This window comes from Acipenser ruthenus, chromosome 8, assembly GCF_902713425.1.
Source record: "Acipenser ruthenus chromosome 8, fAciRut3.2 maternal haplotype, whole genome shotgun sequence".
NCBI lineage: Eukaryota > Metazoa > Chordata > Actinopteri > Acipenseriformes > Acipenseridae > Acipenser > Acipenser ruthenus.
In genome coordinates this window covers 14,922,013-14,944,629 of record NC_081196.1, presented here as the reverse complement: position 1 = coordinate 14,944,629, position 22,617 = coordinate 14,922,013, and the positions used below count along the sequence as shown (strand labels likewise).

Here is a 22,617-nt window from a genome sequence, read left to right as displayed (position 1 = left end):
TAAGAATGCAGTTTAACTCTTTATTTTAGAGCGTCCATCCGAATACATCTCACGAGATTTGATACATGCTTACAACCTCGAGTTAAGTTTGATACATTTCACCTGCTTTTCCACAAAGAATTACACTTTGTATCAAATATAAACACATGACCACAAACTGCTAAATAAACACCACATTCACGTGACTGTAGAAAGTAGAAATATGTAGCAAAGTTTTAAATTACACGTTTACACGCATAATGACGAATAAACTCACATAAAAAAGGATGGCATCTCGTTTTCATCTTGGCAAATTTGTCAACACCAGCTGTAAAACTGATTACAATTTTTTTTTACATTGAAGCGTAGCATTTTCTCCAAAGTATAATATAAGTAACCTCAAGTACACATTTGTAAAATTGTTTTACAAAAGTAGCATTATTATTATTATTATTATTATTATTATTATTATTATTATTATTATTATTATTATTATTATTATTATAGCTATTTGCCTGGTATGAATTCCAAAACTATTTGTCATGTTGCTGATATTAGTTTGAAAATAAGTTATGCTAATTATATTACATTATTTTAGATATAGCTACAGATGAAATTTTGGTACAGGTATCAGATTTTGACAAGATAGTAACATTTGACATTTATACATGTCATATTTTGCTACTGGTAGCAAATTTTGTCGAAGTAGCAAAAATTGATGTTACACAGGTGTAACGGCATTTTTTCATACCCTGTCAAATTTTCCTACCTTGTGCCCAAAGCTTTTATTCCCTTGCAGCTCAGAAGAGGTCATCAAATTTGGTTTCCACTGTTAAATATCGGAATTTGTTTCATTCTAATTATTCAGTGTGATCATGGCTGCAAATGTTTCAATTATTCTGACTACCTAACCAATAAAATCAGGCTACAAAAAAAGCCGAAAAGCAAAATTTGAGACGTCTGCTTTTGCATTTTCGATTGAAGGTTGGTGCACTTTCTGCTAAATGCTATGGCTATGTTTTCCTAGATAAGGTAGGAAATTTTGACACAAGGTGAACAGCCATCAAATTCTGCTTCCTTGCCCTATTTCAAGCTTGAGGTAGGAAATTTTGACACAAGGTGAACAGTCATCCAATTTTTCCTCTTTTGAATGTTTATACTTTGAGACAACATTTTGGTGCAGGTAGTAAAATTTGATGAGGTAGCAAAATCTGACAGTTATACATGTCATATTTTGCTACCGGTAGGAACATTTGAAGAGGAAGCAAAAATTGATGTTACACTGTACCATTCTAAAACTAGTGCAATGTGACGCCACACTTTTGTTGTTGTTGTTTAAATTATATTCTGCGAGAACTGCAATAACGAATACTACTGATAATTTAATTTACCTCGAGCAAGCAAAGGATGGGCGGTGAATTATATATTATTTTAAAGAAACCCGGAATTTAAAGAAATGACAAGAATCTAAAACCAAAATTGCTTTGTAGCAACTTTTAAAGCCATTAAAAGATTTAAAGCCAGTAGCCCCATAATATCATGTATATGACCATCCTGATGTTCAAATAAAGATCCCTCTTTTCCTTTATGGATGACTTCCCTAATTAAACTTAATTTGAAAGCAATAATTGTGGTGCTCAAAAGCCACACCAACAAATATGAAAGGTATTCGGTCTGAGGTCAAGTTCAAGGTTGCCGTCACATTCTTATTATAATTAATGTAACAAATGTAATGTCTGAATCCCAAATGGAAATGTATCTACAAATTTTCCATTGACAATGACTATTATGAAAAATAAATGACACAGAACACACTTGAATAGCACATGTGAAGGCACTGTCTCAAAGCATGTGGTTTTGTATTATTGACATGGATGTTTCTACTGGACAAGACTTGTAATGGAATTAACTGAGAGAATCATAGAACACTGCTGTGTACAATTGGACCAAATATAAAGACACTATTTCTAAGGGAAAAGAAACGCAGCGAAGCTGGGCTGGGAGTGACATTTGAAACTTTTATGTAGCCTGCACATTTTTATCATTTCCATCATATGTTTTTACAGTATTTAATAAATTAGTGTAGAACCATTAGCCATTTCGTAGTGATGCTGAATATAAAGCAAAATATATTACCTTTCATTAGATTTCAAGTAAAATAGATATCTTATTTAAAATACTATTTAAAAAAATAAAATGTAAATATTAGGCTACATTATTAAGTACATGTTAGTAAGATGTGGCAAAGTTTGTATTTTATTTACCAATATTAAAGTTATAAAATAACCATATACATGTAAAATTTTCTAAATACATCTTGTTTGCTCAGTAGGGCAATAGCGCAGCGAAGACGTCTCCTACTTGCCGAAATCTTTGCCACAGTTCTTTGGAACAGGAATAGTGCAAATGCTACAGCCATTCTTCCAAACTACAATCTGACAACAAAAGATTGTGTAGCTTCTTGCTTAGTCAATGGTAAAGGTGCTGAATGATGATGTTGAAGTGAGTCCCATTTAACGCTTTTAGCTCCACCCTACACCCTACTTCCTCGCTCACCCAAGTGCACACTCTGTGACGTCAGTAAAATGTCAAGTGAAGTGCATACTTGTCGAAGGGTGTAGGGCGCAAAGGAATGGTTTGGGACGCAGCCAGTGAGTGCTCTTAGTGCAGGTGAGGTGCAAGGCAACAATAGTGAACACGAGTGCAGTGAAGTCCGGGCTTTGTGCTGGCCTTTAGCAACAGCTCCCGGATTGTGTTAGCCATCTAATAATGACAAACAAGTACAATTAGCATGGTAAACAAAACAAAAACACACACGGTTCTCTTCCACTGGTTCAGCAGTCCTTTCGTAACCATAATGAAGGAACCAAAACACAGTTCGCTTTGTCACATCCCCTTTTGCATCCTTAGCCACGGCCCCTTGGTTAGCGAGTGCAATCGCTTTGCCTTCAATCCGTGATTGTCATGGTGGTATATGTTTTTGATTAAAAATAAGAATAATGTATTTATTCAATATCGAGAAGATTTCTATTTTTTAACTACCAAATGTGTTTTTTGTTTTTAAGTGTAATAGGCTTTGTAGCAAGTTATTACATATAAAATACAATAGAACAGGTTGCATAAATCCTTTTATCCATATCTTCAAACACAATCATAAGGTATATGATCTGAGGTAAAATTATAGGAGACAAGTGGACAGACGTGTTGGACAATGCCTTTATTTGTGTTATCTCCTACTCCTGTTGAGATGTTTCAGCCGGACCCTGCAGTTTGCCTCAGGTCTGCTCTGGAGGAACCACACTCACGTTTCTGATTTCCATGTTATGTATAAGACAGTCCTTTTTTAAATGCACTTAAACATAAGTATGTTATTTATTCACATAAAATGTAATGTGTTCCCACACTTCATTACCTGTCATTACCTTGTACTTGTGTTTTTATAGTTATTTTCAATAGAGCAGATTCTTCTTATTCTAATGCCAGTTCTATTGTTCTAACTGTTCTATTAGCGTGAATAGGGTGTGCTGATGCCATATGCAGATAATATAACAAAGAGAAACAATAAATCTTTATTTACAAAAAAAAAATAATTACATGGAAATACAACATTTATGTCATATTTTTAAAGATAAGAAACTCATAGTTTTTAAGATTTAAAGCACTTCATTTCTGCCTCACATACTTTCAGGATTTCTGTGGAATGTTTAAGAGGGTGTCTGTGGAATAGATTGGGTGACAGCCTCAAATTCTTAAAATAGATCAAACTATGTGTTATTTTGCATGTACATGCATTTATGACTTTTTATGACAAAAAAAGAATCTGGTACACATTACTAACACAAACATGAGAAAAAAACCTAAATACCAAGTTGTTATTTGCTGCTATATGTTGTGGGGAAAATTGGTATTTAAAATACCTAATTAAGGATACTGTCACGTTTTTGATTTTCACGTACTCTTTTTATTTGCTCTGCACACACTCTTAACTCAGGGGAGACATAAGGAGGACAGAGATGTTTAAAACTCCTAGTGGTTTATGTTCGAGCACTGGACGAGCTGCGTGTCCACACAACCTTCGTTTAATCAAGAGAATCACACAGACTCATTTATTTTAAAGTTTTGCTAATCAGAGCGACTTCAGTGCTCCTTCGGTTTATTAAAATACTTTTAATACTGGATTAGTAGTTTGCACATACCACCAAAATCCAAAAACAGGTAATAACAATTAGTAGTTCTAAGTCTATTACAAGCTTAGCATTAATACTTCAATAACATAATACAATTATATGTATTTATGCAGCCCTCAGGCTGGCTAAGCGAAAAGCTGACAGCACCCATTGCTATATTTTAGCACATTCACTACATCACCCTCTTAATGCTAAAACATAGTTTCAACACCTTATAGCAATACAACCAATACATGTAAGATACAATGATTTTAATAATATGCTTACCTCCTATTACAAGGACAAGTAGCGTGAACAAAAGAACAGAACTGTTTTCAAATAGTATCTGAGTCTTGATTGTGGTACCACATTGTGAGAGATCTAGGTTTTTATAGAATTCTCTCTCCATTGGAATACATGGGAAGACTTAATCAAATCCAATCATTAATTTGCTTTAGACAGGCCTTTTTTGGCAAAAAGCCCTCCAAAACACTTGACCATGATCTCATCCACTCATTTCTCGACCCCCTCCTTTATCTGAAAAGTTGGGTGAAGCAGAGTTCACAAGATCCTTGCTACCTTACTACTTTTTATATGTGCATTACAAAGAAAAGAGTGTTGTTTGAATATATGAGTGTTGTTTGAATATATACAACACCAACAGTTCTGATTATACTGATTACATGAACCTGGGGCCATATTACAGAACAATTTCCTAACTTGCTTTCCAATCTTATCTTTCATGGCTAAGATAGGATTCTTCCTATCTTGGTATTACAGAAGCGACTCCTAAGTCACAGGTGGCGATACTTTCCTAAGTGCTCCATTCTATCCTAACTTAAGATAGGAAAATGAGTTAGGAATCCTTTTACTATACGGATTTTTCTAAACTGACACTTAGAATTTCCTATCTCTAAGATAAGATAAGATTTGGCATTTAGGATCTTTCTGTAATATGGCCCCTGGCTTCTAAAAATATATTCCCTCATATCATCTCATCTTTTCAAATTAGTTTCCTTCTCTCCCTACAGGTGTGTGTTTAGCAGATATTATAGGGAACTTCCATCCTATCTATGTCTTTTTCAGTATAGAGTTTTCTCCCCATGGAAAATCTAATTTTTTCTATTTGAGTTGCAAGGCTGTAGTATCTCTTTCTTATAAATTTCTAACAGCCTGAACTTAGCTGAACTTCAGATGACTTCTTATTTTTTAGCTGTACACAAGCTGGCTAAAACCAGTTTGCTGGAATCACCTCTTCCTTTGCCAATTCCAGTGGTGATTAATGTTTTTAGTAACGTTCCCTATCTCTACACCTTTACTTTACGTGCTTCTTTCTACCAGGCAACTAATTAATTTTAATATATATTGGAATAAGTCCATTTCTATTCTAACCCCCCTTCTTCTAAGACGAGAAGGTATTTCTCCTCATTAATTCTGGCCTTGGCGCCATAAGTTTATTGATAAGAGGATCCCCGCTTTTCATGCCATGAATACCTCTTTGTACCAAGCAATGATCTTTCCAAAGACAGGTTTGTAGAAAGTTCAGGAAGACAGGTTACATAGAGTTTACCTTTCTAAATCTTTTGCTTTCAAAGTTACATTTCAATATTTATTCAATCTTATTATTTTGTATTTTAAACATAGCATCTTTTTTTATGCTGCATTATCTTTTTAACTCAGAGCTAGACTAGGTATTTTACTCCTCATGGGATACAGCTGTTAACTATATTCTTTTTTACCAGCAGCAACATAATTTCTATTTATTCAACTTTTCTGTTCCATTTTTGTGATGTATCTTCTAAAATACTTGTTTTTTTTTTCTTGAATCAGAGACTGCTTTTCATTTTAAATCAGATTTTACTTGTTCACCTATCTTAAGACTAAATTACAAGCTTTTATTTTCTAACCAGTCAAATAATGTACTGGTCCTTTGTAAATCTTTTTAGTCCTTTTCTCTTTTAATAAACCCCTAGCCCTTTTTTTATCACAACAGTCTATACCACTTAAAGCAAACATATTAACACACATCTATTTAGTACAGCAACATTCTATATTCAAGCTGAAATGTGTTAACAGAGATTTGGCACTCAATTCTGGGAGCCGTGCCTATCTTGATAAGAGACTGCTTGAGGTCAGCTAGTGTACCAAGCAGTACCAGTTTCTACTACATGGTTTTACATAGAAAGTATACATAGTATTTTACAATATATGTTACAGACTAAAGATTATTAAGCACTAGTTCTGGTTACACGCATACATTGTTTTTCAGACTAAAGATGATTAAACACTACAAATGGTTACAACACATATCTTTTCTATAGAAACAGCAATGCTCTTCAGCAAGAAAACAATATGAATAAGCAAGCAGGACAGCTGTCTGAGTAAATACCAGTCAGTAAATATTAGAATATAAATTCAGTGAATTCTAATTAGTAAGATGTTACAATTCATTGTTAACTTTTCTTTCTTCTATAGCAATCCAGTTTAATAGAGTTCCTTTTTTAATGTCTGAGTTTTCTTGCAAGTTTATTGAATTCATTTGTTGTGTTCAGTTGGAATTATTTGGAGCTGGAGTTTCAAGTTCTTAAAAAAACCTTTTAAAAAACTTTTCATAAAAAATAAACATTTTAGAAAAAACCCACATACATGAAAAATCGTTTCTATTATCATCGATTATAAAAGCTTGATTGGTCGATATCCACTTCTGTGATTCTACCTCCAGTAGTCTTCTCCTGGGTAATATCTCCGAGGCATTTCGGAATTTAACACGTCGTGTATATTTGACACATCTTTAAAATCATCCAGCATTCTCTGGATTGTAACTTCCGGGACCCCATTTCCAGTTTTTCTGTTAAAAAAAGTATAAATATAATTCTCAATATTTGAAAATTCCCCAAATTAAGTAATTTCCTTTACCCATTTCCACACACCCAATGCAGTAATCTGCAACACTACTGTGTCTACAACAATATCTAAAGAGCCAGTACTTCTACTACATATAAGTATGTTTTACATTTGAAGTAGGAAAAGATCAGGAATTACCCTTTACAATTTATCACTGGACTTTCCAGAGACATTGCATCATATCTAAACCACTCACTAAAAATACAAGATTGTTTATTTTATTTTATTTTTTTAATGCAATGATAAAAACGAATAACAGAGTAACTTCCATAACACTAGGCTAATAACATTAAACCACATCACAGTACTAAGACCTACATTCACAATACAGTTTGTGGAAACACACTTATTAGTCCTTAAATGAACCCACATTGTTGTTTGTTACAAACAGTAGACCAAAGTGCACTTTGGATCAAAGTCCTTGATAAAGCTGGCCCTTAGTTCTACATACTCTGCAATCCACTGTGTGTCAGCATTGGCTTACATGTTGGCAAGACCCTCATAAAAGTAAACTTGCAGTGTACTAACACTATGTTTACACTGTGTATTTATTGTGCTTTGCCTGTATTGACCTTGGCTTTCAGCATGACTATCCATGCTTACTCTGCTCTGTACTACACAAGGTGAAGGAACACTAGAAATTCTTTCAATAAAACAGGTACCTGTGCAATTTATTAACATTCCATTTCCAGCTTGTTTCTGGTTCTCTGAAAATAACTTGATAGTCATATTCAAGAGCCTGTCAGACAGAAACATTATAGGTTAATTGATGAATCTTACCCTTACTTAACAATCGCTAGGCCTGTGGCAAGTAATGATTTGTGTTGATTAAGTGTGTTTTTTTTTTTTTTTTAATCTCTTGATTCGTTAAAACACCATCATGTGACAATTTGCACTGCAGCCTTGAAAAGGTATGTATTCATAGCAACGGCTTTCATAAAAACAGAATACAGACATCCTGCAAGCCTGCTTTAGAACAGTGTGTGCCTACAGTAATTGATCCAGTCTGCAAGATTTTTTCCAGAGCTGTATTCAGAAATATTTCTTATTGGTTGTGAATGTCTTCAAAATATTAAATCTATGACGAGGGAAATTATGTAAATGATAAATAAGCTGCAACATAATCCACAACCATTTATTTTATATACACAGGTGGTTAACATACATACATTTAGTATGTTTTAATTATATAGAAACATTCAACATGTGCTCAGTAAATTCTGATTGTATATCTGTTAACTGGTGCCAGATACAGTATTATGCCTCAATAAGTGACTCGCCCTTTTCTAAGTACATGCCAAACAAGCAGCCACTTTTACTCTTAAAGGTAGCCGTAGTCACATTTTTTGTAATTGCTCTTAATTGAAATTGTTCTTATCCATTTATTGTACTTACTACTTGCTCTTAATGGAATTTACTCTTATCAGCAAACATGTTTACTGTACGTTTAACTGCTCTTAGTCGAAATCATTCGTAACATAATTATTTACTGTATTTCTTCTTAGTTCAATTTACTCCTATTTACCACTGACTTATTGTATTTCATAGCTGTTCTTATCTGCAATGTGATGTTTTGTACTGTGATATTTCATAATGTGATATTTAGCAATGTAAAACTTTGTAAATGCGATATTTTGTAACAACTGTAAGTTGCCCTTGATAAAGACGTCTGCTAAGAAATAAATAAATAAATAAATAAATAAATAAATAAAAATAATAATAATAATAATAATAATAATAATAATAATAATAATAATAATAATAATAATATAGGTGGAAATGTAAACTTGTGTTTACCTGTAACACAGGAAGTGAATAGGGAGAATATTCCCATCAAATTTGTAGCACTGCAGCAGGACAAGTCTGCTTCATATTTAAAATGGTAATGAAATAAACAGGAAGAATTACCCATTCCATTTAGCTACTCAATGACCTCTTAGTTTACCTTACCATGGATACGTATGGTTTCATTTCCCACAAATGGATGTTGGTATTGTCAATGATAACCGGAGACAGTCCTTCTTCCATTGCACTTCTTGCTGTAAATACAGATTTACATCACAATGGCCTCAATGTCTTGTATTACAACACAACTTTATTAGGTTATTAGGACATGGTTGTGATAACCACAGTATTACCTCTGTTTATGTTCCATGCATGTGCTTGTTTCACTAAATATCCTTGGAATATATACTCTCCATCTTCATTTATGAAATAGTCATCTGTACTTAATATTTCTGCAGAGCCAAACTGATTTTTTATTTCCCTAAAACAGAATCAAAAAAACAATTTATTGAGACAGAAGACATTCAGGGTGAATATATATAATCTCAAGATTCCTTAAAGACACACAGAAGATGAGACTGGAATCTTTTGTAAACGTATGTAGAACAAAACTGAGGTCAATAAAGCCGGTTAGTTTCCTCACGTGCTTGTATTACACGACACGCCTTAGTTCCAATCAAGAGCAATCTGCTACTTATTTCATATACTGTACATGTTAATCTTCCTCAATGTAGGGTCTAAATTACATTGTTCAATATTCACTGGCTGGGCACTTGAGCAGTTAATAGATGTCTGGGTCAGAGATAATAATGGGAAAGGGTTTAGCACCTCCCAATAAAACATTAGCATAATTAAATTACTTCGAGACATAATCCAGCAGTTTATAGATTCATTAATAGTTACTGATTAATTAGATGCATCACTATTTGAACCACCTGTTGTTTCCTTACTGTCCAGCATTGTCACAGTACAGTAAGACACTAACGACTGTATAATATTTTTTTTCAATGCTAAACCAGATTGCAAGCCCAGTTTTTTAAAGCAAGAACAGTTTTTGTTATATTGTTAACAGTTGCACCAAAGAACATAAATGAATGTGCAGAAATAGTTACACTCAATTAATAAACAGAGACCCTTACCTTGCTAAATTGGATTTTCCTGATCCGGGAAGACCTCTTAGAATATAGAGTTTATTGGGTCTTTCTCGCCGGCGACCGCGTCTGCATCTGCGATTCTGTTGCAAATTCATATTTGAAAATGCTTCAACAAAATCGCCCCCCATTGCTTTATGTTGTTGCTTTTAGGCTGTTAGTATTTTTGATGAGGAAGATGGTTGTTGCCAGGATAGGTAGTAGCTCTGTGAAAACAATAACATTGATCATTTAATATATACTCCTTTAACTTTTCATTTCGTTTAAGGAAATGACGGGCACAATTGTGTTTTCTCTTCTCCGGTTAGGGGTTGTCCAAAATAATCATCAAGCGTACACAACTTGCTCTTCTTTTTCATCTGTAATTTGGCTCGTGGCAGGGGCGTCATTTCAGAAAAGAATCTGGTGGGGGGCAAGTTACGTCAGCATTGAACATTCTCTGTCCCAAATACCATCATGAATGAGAAAAAGAAAAGGCAGTAACTGGGCCAGTTTCCAACGAGATAGCGTGCTGCGCTTTATCGACATTGTTCTTATTCTTAAAATAAATTGTAAAAAAAATGTCCAGTATTTTTAAAGCACTGGTTTAGAACAAACTCGAAAATGACGTTCCACTAAGTCGTATTTTATAGTAATAAAGTTTGTAGGTCGTCGTTTCCACTGAAACATTTCTGTTTTAAAAGTGTGTAAAGATTTTAACGCTAATCGAATTGCTCTACTGCAAGCTTTCAATTGCTCAGTTGCCATATCCCAGTTAAGTAAATATTTCACAGTTACATACTGTAACGACCGCTACATTAAACAAATAGCGGGACATTATCAGTTTTAAATAAAAATAATTTTGCAGTAGCAGCTAGGCACATTAAAATACTTTTATTTCAGATAAAATTAAAACAAAATATCCATGGGCTTTAGAAAAAGAGCCAGGGGTAAGAATGCAGTTTAACTCTTTATTTTAGAGCGTCCATCCGAATACATCTCACGAGATTTGATACATGCTTACAACCTCGAGTTAAGTTTGATACATTTCACCTGCTTTCCACAAATAATTACACTTTGTATCAAATATAAAAACATGACCACAAACTGCTAAATAAACACGACATTCATGTGACTGTAGAAAGTAGAAATATGTAGCAAAGTTTTAAATTACACGTTTACACGCATAATCACGAATAAACTCACATAAAAAAGGATGGCATCTCGTTTTCATCTTGGCAAATTTGTTAACACCAGCTGTAAAACTGATTACAATTTTTTTTTACATTGAAGCGTAGCATTTTCTCCAAAGTATAATATAAGTAACCTCAAGTACACATTTGTAAAATTGTTTTACAAAAGTAGCATTATTATTATTATTATTATTATTATTATTATTATTATTATTATTATTATTATTATTATTATTATTATTATTATAGCTATTTGCCTGGTATGAATTCCAAAACTATTTGTCATGTTGCTGATATTAGTTTGAAAATAAGTTATGCTAATTATATTACATTATTTTAGATATAGCTACAGATTAAATTTTGGTACAGGTATCAGATTTTGACAAGATAGTAACATTTGACATTTATACATGTCATATTTTGCTGCTGGTAGCAAATTTTGACGAAGTAGCAAAAATTGATGTTACACAGGTGTAACGTCATTTTTTCATACCCTGTCAAATTTTCCTACCTTGTGCGCTGCTCATGCCCAAAGCTTTTATTCCTTTGCAGCTCAGAAGAGGTCATCAAATTTGGTTTCCACTGTTAAATATCGGAATTTGTTTCATTCTAATTATTCAGTGTGATCATGGCTGCAAAGGTTTCAGTTATTCTGACTACCTAACCAATAAAATCAGGCTACAAAAGAAGCCGAAAAGCAAAATTTGAGACGTCTGCTTCTGCATTTTCGATTGAAGGATGGTGTACTTTCTGCTAAATGCTATGGCTATGTTTTCCTAGATAAGGTAGGAAATTTTGACACAAGGTGAACAGCCATCAAATTCTGCTTCCTTGCCCTATTTCATAGCTTGAGGTAGGAAATTTTGACACAAGGTGAACAGTCATCCAATTTTTTCCTCTTTTGAATGTTTATACTTTGAGACAACATTTTGGTGCAGGTAGTAAAATTTGATGAGGTAGCAAAATCTGACAGTTATACATGTCATATTTTGCTACCGGTAGGAACATTTGACGAGGAAGCAAAAATTGATGTTACACCGTACCATTCTAAAACTAGTTCAATGTGACGCCACGCTTTTGTTGTTGTTGTTTAAATTATATTCAGCAAGAACTGCAATACCGAATACTACTGATAATTTAATTTACCACGAGCAAGCAAAGGATGGGCGGTGAATTATATATTATTTTAAAGAAACCCGGAATTTAAAGAAATGACAAGAATCTAAAACCAAAATTGCTTTGTAGCAACTTTTAAAGCCATTAAAAGATTTAATGCCAGTAGCCCCATAATATCATGTATATGACCATCCTGATGTTCAAATAAATATCCCTCTTTTCCTTTATGGATGACTTCCCTAATTAAACTTAATTTGAAAGCAATAATTGTGGTGCTCAAAAGCCACACCAACAAATATGAAAGGTATTCGGTTAGAGGTCAAGTTCAAGGTTGCCCTCACATTCTTATTATAATTAATGTAGCAAACGTAATGTCTGAATCCCAAATGGAAATGTATCTACAAATTTTCCATTGACAATGACTATTATGAAAAATAAATGACACAGAACACACTTGAATAGCACATGTGAAGGCACTGTCTCAAAGCATGTGGTTTGTATCATTGACATGGACGTTTCTACTGGACAAGACTTGTAATGGAATTAACTGAGAGAATCATAGAACACTGCTGTGTACAATTGGACCAAATATAAAGACACTATTTCTAAGGGAAAAGAAACGCAGCGAATCTGGGCTGGGAGTGACATTTGAAACTTTTATGTAGCCTGCACACTTTTATCATTTCCATCATATGTTTTTACAGTATTTAATAAATTAGTGTAGAACCATTAGCCATTTCAAGTGTTTAATCTGTAGTATTTTGTATTTTATCATATCCTGATGTAACTATCACTGTCACTGTTATCTGCAGTATTATTGAATTGTATTTTGTCACACTTGTACTTGCTTGAACCAAAGTCATTGTATTTATCTTGCTCTTATTGTATTATTACTTGTGCTGTAACACTTGAAATGTATTTGCTTACGATTGTAAGTCGCCCTGGATAAGGGCGTCTGCTAAGAAATAAATAAATAATAATAATAATTTCGTAGTGATGCTGAATATGAAGCAAAATATATTAACTATTAGACTTCAAGTAAAATAGATATCTTATTTAAAAAATAAAACGTAAATATTAGGCTATATTATTAAGTACATGTTAGTAAGATGTGGCAAAGTTTGTATTTTTTTAACCAATATTAAAGTTATAAAATAACCATATACATGTCAAATTTTCTAAATACGTCTTGTTTGCTCAGTAGGGCAATAGCGCAGCGAAGACGTCTCCTACTTGCCGAAATCTTTGCCACAGTTCTTTGGAACAGGAATAGTGCAAATGCTACAGCCATTCTTCCAAACTACAATCTGACAACAAAAGTTTGTGTTGTTTCTTGCTCAGTCACAGGTAAAGGCACTGAATGATGATGCGGAACTTTTAGCTTTTAGCTCCTCCCTACTACACCTTTCTTCCTCGCTCACCCAAGTGCACACTCTATAATATTCGTAAAATGTCACGTGAAGTGTACACTTGTCAAAGAGTGTAGGGCGCAAAGGAATGGTTTGGGACGCAGCCAGTCAGTGCTCTTAGTGCAGGTGAGGTGCAAGGCAACAATAGTGAACACGAGTGCAGTGAAGTCCGGGATTTGTACTGGCCTTTAGCAACAGCTCCCGGATTGTGTTAGCCATCTAATAATGACAAACAAGTACAATTAGCATGGTAAACAAAACAAAAACACTCACGGTTCTCTTCCACAGGTTCAGCAGTCCTTTCGTAACCATAATGAAGGAACCAAAACACAGTTCGCTTTGTCACATCCCCTTTTGCACCCTTAGCCACGGCCCCTTGGTTAGCGAGTGCAATCGCTATGCCTTCAATCCGCGATTGTCACAGTGGTATACGTTTTTGATTAAAAATAAGAATAATGTATTTTTTCGATATCGAGAAGATTTCTATTTTTTAACTCACAAATATGTGTTTTTTTAAGTTTTTGTAGCAAGTTATTACATATAAAATACAATAGAACAGGTTGCATAAATCCTTTTATCCATATCTTCAAACACAATCATAAGGTATATGATCTGAGGTAAAATTATAGGAGACAAGTGGACAGACGTGTTGGACAATGCCTTTATTTGTGTTATCTCCTACTCCTGTTGAGATGTTTCAGACGGACCCTGCAGTTTGCCTCAGGTCTGCTCTGGAGGAACCACACTCACGTTTCTGAATTCCATGTTATGTATAAGACAGTCCTTTTTTAAATGCACTTAAACATAAGTATGTTATTTTTTCACATAAAATGTAACGTGTTCCCACACTTCATTACCTGTCATTACCTTGTACTTGTGTTTTTATAGTTATTTTCAATAGAGCAGATTCTTCTTATTCTAATGCCAGTTCTATTGTTCTAACTGTTCTATTAGCGTGAATACGGTGTGCTGATGCCATATGGAGATACTATAACACAGAGAAACAATAACTCTTTATTTACAAAAAAAAAAAAATAATTACATGGAAATACAACATTTATGTCATATTTTTAAAGATAAGAAACTCATGGTTTTTAAGATTTAAAGCACTTCATTTCTGCCTCACATACTTTCAGGGTTTCTGTGGAATGTTTAAGAGGGTGTCTGTGGAATAGATAGGGTGACAGCCTCAAATTCTTAAAATAGATCAAACTATGTATTATTTTGCATGTACATGCATTTATGACTTTTTATGACCAAAAAAAAGAATCTGGTTCACATTACTAACACAAACATGAGAGAAAAAAACTAAATACCAAGTTGTTATTTGCTGCTATATGTTGTGGGGAAAATTGCTATTTAAAATACCTAATTAAGGATACTGTCACGTTTTTGATTTTCACGTACTCTTTTTATTTGCTCTGCACACACTCTTAACTCAGGGGAGACGTAAGGAGGACAGAGATGTTTAAAACTCCTAGTGGTTTATGTTCGAGCACTGGACGAGCTGCGTGTCCACACAACCTTCGTTTAATCAAGAGAATCACACAGACTCATTTATTTTAAAGTTTTGCGAATCAAAGCGACTTCAGTGCTCCTTCGGTTTATTAAAATACTTTTAATACTGGATTAGTAGTTTGCGCATACCACCAAAATCCAAAAACAGGTAATAACAATTAGTAGTTCTAAGTCTATTACAAGCTTAGCATTAATACTTCAATAACATAATACAATTATATGTATTTATGCAGCCCTCAGGCTGGCTAAGCGAAAAGCTGACAGCACCCATTGCTATATTTTAGCACATTCAATACATCACCCTCTTAATACTAAAACATAGTTTCAACACCTTATAGCAATACAACCAATACATGTAAGATACAATGATTTTAATAATATGCTTACCTCCTATTACAAGGACAAGTAGCGTGAACAAAAGAACAGAACTGTTTTCAAATAGTATCTGAGTCTTGATTGTGGTACCACATTGTGAGAGATCTAGGTTTTTATAGAATTCTCTCTCCATTGGAATACATGGGAAGACTTAATCAAATCCAATCATTAATTTGCTTTAGACAGGCCTTTTTTGGCAAATAGCCCTCCAAAACACTTGACCATGATCTCATCCACTCATTTCTCGACCCCCTCCTTTATCTGAAAAGTTGGGTGAAGCAGAGTTCACAAGATCCTTGCTACCTTACTACTTTTTATATGTGCATTACAAAGAAAAGAGTGTTGTTTGAATATATGAGTGTTGTTTGAATATATACAACACCAACAGTTCTGATTATACTGATTGCATGAACCTGGCTTCTAAAAATATATTCCCTGATATCATCTCATCTTTTCAAATTAGTTTCCTTCTCTCCCTACAGGTGTGTGTTTAGCAGATATTATAGGGAACTTCCATCCTATCTATGTCTTTTTCAGTATAGAGTTTTCTCCCCGTGGAAAATCTAATTTTTTCTATTTGAGTTGCAAGGCTGTAGTATCTCTTTCTTATAAATTCTAACAGCCTGAACTTAGCTGAACTTCAGATGACTTCTTATTTTTTAGCTGTACACAAGCTGGCTAAAACCAGTTTGCTGGAATCACCTCTTCCTTTGCCAATTCCAGTGGTGATTAATGTTTTTAGTAACGTTCCCTATCTCTACACCTTTACTTTACGTGCTTCTTTCTACCAGGCAACTAACTATTTTTAATATATATTGGAATAAGTCCATTTCTATTCTAACCCCCCTTCTTCTAAGACGAGAAGGTATTTCTCCTCATTAATTCTGGCCTTGGCGCCATAAGTTTATTGATAAGAGGATCCCCGCTTTTCATGCCATGAATACCTCTTTGTACCAAGCAATGATCTTTCCAAAGACAGGTTTGTAGAAAGTTCAGGAAGACAGGTTACATAGAGTTTACCTTTCTAAATCTTTTGCTTTCAAAGTTACATTTCAATATTTATTCAATCTTATTATTTTGTATTTTAAACGTAACATCTTTTTTTATGCTGCATTATCTTTTTAACTCTTTTTAAGAGTTAGACTAGGTATTTTACTCCTCATAGGATACAGCTGTTAACTATATTCTTTTTTACCAGCAGCAACATAATTTCTATTTATTCAACTTTTCTGTTCCATTTTTGTGATGTATCTTCTAAAATACTTGGTTTTTTTTTCTTGAATCAGAGACTGCTTTTCATTTTAAATCAGATTTTACTTGTTCACCTATCTTAAGACTAAATTACAAGCTTTTATTTTCTAACCAGTCAAATAATGTACTGGTCCTTTGTAAATCTTTTTAGTCCTTTTCTCTTTTAATAAACCCCTAGCCCTTTTTTTTATCACAACAGTCTATACCACTTAAAGCAAACATATTAGCACACATCTATTTAGTACAGCAACATTCTATATTCAAGCTGAAATGTGTTAACAGAGATTTGGCACTCAATTCTGGGAGCCGTGCCTATCTCGATAAGAGACTGCTTGAGGTCAGCTAGTGTACCAAGCAGTACCAGTTTCTACTACATGGTTTTACATAGAAAGTATACATAGTATTTTACAATATATGTTACAGACTAAAGATTATTAAGCACTAGTTCTGGTTACACGCATACATTGTTTTTCAGACTAAAGATGATTAAACACTACAAATGGTTACAACACATATCTTTTCTATAGAAACAGTAATGCTCTTCAGCAAGTAAACAATATGAATAAGCAAGCAGGACAGCTGTCTGAGTAAATACCAGTCAGTAAATATTAGAATATAAATTCAGTGAATTCTAATTAGTAAGATGTTACAATTCATTGTTAACTTTTCTTTCTTCTATAGCAATCCAGTTTAATAGAGTTCCTTTTTTAATATCTGAGTTTTCTTGCAAGTTTATTGAATTCATTTGTTGTGTTCAGTTGGAATTATTTGGAGCTGGAGTTTCAAGTTCTTAAAAAAACCTTTTAAAAAACTTTTCATAAAAAATAAACATTTTAGAAAAAACCCACATACATGAAAAATCGTTTCTATTATCATCGATTATAAAAGCTTGATTGGTCGATATCCACTTCTGCGATTCTACCTCTAGTAGACTTCTCCTGGTTTATATCTCCGAGGCATTTCGGAATTTATCACGTCGTGTATATTTGACACCTCTTCAAATTCATCCAGCATTCTTTCGATTGTCTTATAAGGGACCCCATTTCTAGTTTTCCTGTTAAAAAAATATAAATATAATTCAAAATATAAATATAATTCTCAATATTTGAAAATTCCCCAAATTAAGTAATTTCCTTTACCCATTTCCACACACCCAAAGCAGTAATCTGCAACACTACTGTGTCTACAACAATATCTAAAGAGCCAGTACTTATACTACATGTAAGTATGTTTTACATTTGAAGTAGGAAAAGATCAGGAATTACCCTTTACAATTTATCACTGGACTTTCCAGAGACGTTAAATTGCATCATATCTAAACCACTCACTAAAACTACAAGATCGTTTAAAAAATAAATACATACATACATAAATAAATAAATAAATTCTATAACCCCAGGCCAATAATATTAAAACACATCACAGTACTAAGACGTACATTTACAATACAGTTTGTGGAAACACACTTATTAGTCCTTAAATGAACCCACAGTGTTGTTTGTTACAAACAGTAGACCAAACTGCACTTTGGATCAAAGTCCTTGATAAAGCTGGCCCTTAGTTCTACATACTCTGCAATCCACTGTGTGTCAGCATTGGCTTATATGTTGGCAAGACCCTTATAAAAGTAAATTTGCAGTGTACTAGCACTGTGTTTACACTGTGTATTTATTGTGCTTTGCCTGTATTGACCTTGGCTTTCAGCATGACTATCCATGCTTACTCTGCTCTTTACTACACAAGGTGAAGGAACACTAGAAATTCTTTCAATAAAACAGGTACCTGTGCAATTTATTAACATTCCATTTCCAGCTTGTTTCTGGTTCTCTGAAAATAACTTGATAGTCATATTCAAGAGCCTGTCAGACAGAAACATTATAGGTTAATTGATGAATCTTACCCTTACTTAACAATCGCTAGGCCTGTGGCAAGTAATGATTTGTGTTGACTAAGTGTTTTTTTTTTTAATTTGTTAAAACACCATCATGTGACAATTTGCACTGCAGCCTTGACAACGGTATGTATTCATAGCAACGGCTTTCATAAAAACAGAATACAGACATCCTGCAAGCCTGCTTTAGAACAGCGTGTGCCTACAGTAATTGATCCAGTCTGCAAGATTTCTCACAGCTGTATTCAGAAATATTTCTTATTGGTTGTGAATGTCTTCAAAATATGAAATCTATGACGAGGAAAATTATGTACATGATAAATAAACTGCAACATAATCCATAACCATTTATTTTATATACACAGGTGGTTAACATACATACATTTAGTATGTTTTAATTATATAGAAACATTCAACATGTGCTCAGTAAATTCTGATTGTATATCTGTTAGCTGGTGCCAGATACAGTATTATGCCTCAATAAGTGACTCGCCCTTTTCTAAGTACATGCCAAACAAGCAGCCACTTTTACTCTTAAAGGTAGCCGTAGTCACATTTTTTGTCAATGCTCTCAATTGAAATTGTTCTTATCCATTTATTGTACTTACTACTTGCTCTTAATGGAATTTACTCCTATAAGCAAACATGTTTACTGTAAGTTTAACTGTTTAGTTGAAATCACTCCTAACGTAATAATTTACTGTATTTTTCTTCTTAGTTCAATTTGCTCCTATTTACCACTGACTTATTGTATTTCATAGCTGTTCTTATCTGCAATGTGATGTTTTGTACTGTGATATTTCATAATGTGATATTTAGCAATGTAAAATTTTGTAAATGCGATATTTTGTAACAACTGTAAGTTGTCCTTGATAAAGATGTCTGCTAAGAAATAAATAAATAAATAAATAAATAAATAAATAAATAATAATATTATAGGTGGAAATGTAAACTTGTGTTTACCTGTAACACAGGAAGTGAATAGGGAGAATATTCCCATCAAATTTGTAGCACAGCAGCAGGACAAGTCTGCTTCATATTTAAAATGGTAATGAAATAAACAGGAAGAATTACCCATTCCATTTAGCTACTTAATGACCTCTTAGTTTACCTTACCATGGATACGTATGGTTTCATTTCCCACAAATGGATGTTGGTATTGTCAATGATAACCGGAGACAGTCCTTCTTCCATTGCACTTCTTGCTGTAAATACAGATTTACATCACAATGGCCTCAATGTCTTGTATTACAACACAACTTTATTCGGTTATTAGGACATGGTTGCGATAACCACAGTATTACCTCTGTTTATGTTCCATGCATGTGCTTGTTTCACTAAATATCCTTGGAATATATACTCTCCATCTTCATTTATGAAATAGTCATCTGTACTTAATATTTCTGCAGAGCCAAACTGATTTTTTATTTCCCTAAAACAGAATCAAAAAAACAATTTATTGAGACAGAAGACATTAAGGGTGAATATATATAAATCTCAAGATTCCTTAAAGACACACAGAAGATGAGACTGGAATCTTTTGTAAACTTATGTAGAACAAAACAGAGGTCAGTAAAGCCGGTTAGTTTCCTCACGTGCTTGTATTACACGACACGCCTTAGTTCCAACCAAGAGCAATCTGCTACTTATTTTATATAGTGTACATGTTAATCTTACTCAATGTAGGGTCTAAATTACATTGTTCAATATTCACTGGCTGGGCACTCGAGCAGTTAATAGATGTCTCAGAGATAATAATGGGAAAGGGGTTTAGCACCTCCCAATAAAACATTAGCATAATGAAATTACTTCTAGACATAATCCAGCAGTTTATAGATTCATTAATAGTTACTGATTAATTAGATGCATCACTATTTGAACCGCCTGTTGTTTCCTTACTGTCCAGCATTGTCACAGTACAGTAAGACACTAACGACTGTATAATATTTTTTTCAATGCTAAACCAGATTGAAAGCCAAGTTTTTTTAAAGCAAGAAAAACTGTTGCACCAAAGAACATAAATGAATGTGCAGAAATAGTTACACTCAATTAATAAAAATAGAGATTTTAAAACCCTTTACCTTGCTAAATGGGATTTTCCTGATCCGGGAAGACCTCTTAGAATAAAGAGCTTATTGGGTCTTTCTCGCCGGCGACCGTGTCTGCGTCTGCGTCTGCGATTCTGTTGCAAATTCATATTTGAAAATGCTTCAACAAAATCGTCCCCCATTGCTTTGTGTTGTTGCTTTTAGGCTGTTAGTATTTTTGATGTGGAATAGGGTTGTTGCCCGGATAGGTGGTAGCTCTGTTTGTGAAAACAATAACACTGATTTGACTGTTTAGTATATATATACACCTCTCTAACTTTCAATTTCACTTCAAGAAAATGACGAGTAAAACGGTGTTTTCTGTTCTTCAGTTAGGGGTTGTCCAAAATGATCATCAATTACATCAAGCGTATAATGCGTGGGCTTTTTCATCTTTAACATTCACACTAGGTCCGTTTCAAACGGATTCGGTCTTGTGCGCTCCGTTTGAAACAATGTACCAACATGCTTGCTGTTCACACATATCTCCAAGGAAAAGGACCGAGTTCGTTTGGATGCGAATTAAAGTTCTTTTTTTTTTTTTTTTTGGTCCTGTTCAAGACCGAGCCAGTTTGTGTTCACAATGCAGTTTAAGTGAACTCAGTTTGTTTCTATGGTGTGTGAACCGGATGTTTACCATGTCCTGCCAGACATATTAAAAAGGTGGCAGCTATTGATGTATTGCTCCGGTTTTTAATATAGCATGTTTTAGATTGTTACATATTGCTGTGGAAGAAAGCACTGATAGCACTTCACCAATTTAATTAATACATGTATTGAATACCTAGGAGAATAATGCAGTTTACGCAATTCTGCACGGTCCTCCAATTGTCGTAATTAAACAAAGTAGTTTTGTGAGTTTTGTCCAGTTCGGCTTGGATTTTGCTGTGTGACCAAATTTCGGTCAGAGCTTCGTTTCTCCTCCCACTGTCCAGATTTCCACACTGAAAAACTGGGAGGATTTTGTTTTACTTCAATTCACTGACACAGTAGCAACTCTGAAGCCATTAAAATAACAGTAAATTGGGTGAATTTATTGCATAACTAATTGTTTTCTTTATATTGTCATCTAGTCAAAACATGTTCAAAAGCCAGATTTAAAAAATATATCAGCTATTAGCCTACCATTTAAACATACTGTAGCGATCTTGGTTAACGCAGGCAGGCGCATCACACAGGCCGTGATACAAAGTAGCCGGCTCTTTTGTACAGCGGTATCGGCGCTATGCTTTGGTGCAAGAGGTCCTGGGTTCGTGCCTGGCCTCCGCCTGTGTGTGGACCAAGGCCAGCAGTTGTTCACATTGACGTTTAGCAAGCGAACCAGACTCAATGCATTTGCCAAACGGACCGAGACCACCTCTTCACCGGTACGGCTCGTTTCCCAAGCGGACTTTGCTGTTCATACCACACCAAACGTACCGATCCATACTGAGTGTGGACCAAACCTTCTAAACGGACCCAGTATGAACAGACAGTCAGCACACTTTATCAAAAAAGTCAATGTGGTAGCCATATTTGGTCAATGTGGATTAGGTCATGCACATAACCCTGCAAAATCAAACCATCTACATGTCTAACTGGGCGATCTAGTCAAACCTAGGTTAATTATTGAAGCCTTTCAAATGTCACAATCCTGAACATGCCAATCTAGAACAACAACGGAACCCAAGTCTTCAAGGAAGTGTACCATTACTTAAAGACACATAATACTGATAATGAATGTGCCAGTCTCAGCTGGAGACACACAGGACACCCACTACCCATGCTCCTTTCAAGCTCAGGTACATTTGGGTTTGTTAAGTAAACAGCCCTC

At 34.2% G+C, this 22,617-nt stretch overlaps 2 protein-coding genes across 3 annotated transcripts; both read right to left on the bottom strand.

The window, feature by feature from the left end:
• Window positions 1-4,131: 4,131 nt before the first annotated feature.
• LOC117407046 (NEDD4-binding protein 2-like 1) lies at window positions 4,132-10,116 on the bottom strand. The gene is made up of 5 exons (XM_034011587.3): window positions 9,974-10,116; window positions 9,188-9,315; window positions 9,000-9,088; window positions 7,712-7,788; window positions 4,132-6,993 (listed from the first exon to the last, which is right to left on the bottom strand). The coding sequence occupies exons 1-5, from the start codon at window positions 10,114-10,116 to the stop codon at window positions 6,858-6,860; spliced, it is 573 nt and encodes a 190-aa protein (XP_033867478.3). The 3' UTR covers window positions 4,132-6,857.
• Window positions 9,970-21,111, bottom strand: LOC117406170 (NEDD4-binding protein 2-like 1). Of its 2 annotated transcripts, XR_004663675.2 has the most exons (6): window positions 20,799-21,111; window positions 20,022-20,149; window positions 19,834-19,922; window positions 18,609-18,685; window positions 15,588-17,880; window positions 9,970-10,191 (listed from the first exon to the last, which is right to left on the bottom strand). XR_004663675.2 is itself a non-coding variant. In XM_059029595.1 (5 exons), exons 1-5 carry the CDS (start codon window positions 20,945-20,947, stop codon window positions 17,751-17,753), a joined length of 573 nt encoding a protein of 190 aa, XP_058885578.1. In that variant the 5' UTR covers window positions 20,948-21,111; the 3' UTR covers window positions 15,285-17,750. The 2 variants fall into 2 exon arrangements, 1 of the variants encoding a protein (XP_058885578.1); XM_059029595.1 differs by lacking the exon at window positions 9,970-10,191 and having other exon boundaries at window positions 15,285-17,880.
• Between the last annotated feature and the right edge of the window lie 1,506 nt (window positions 21,112-22,617).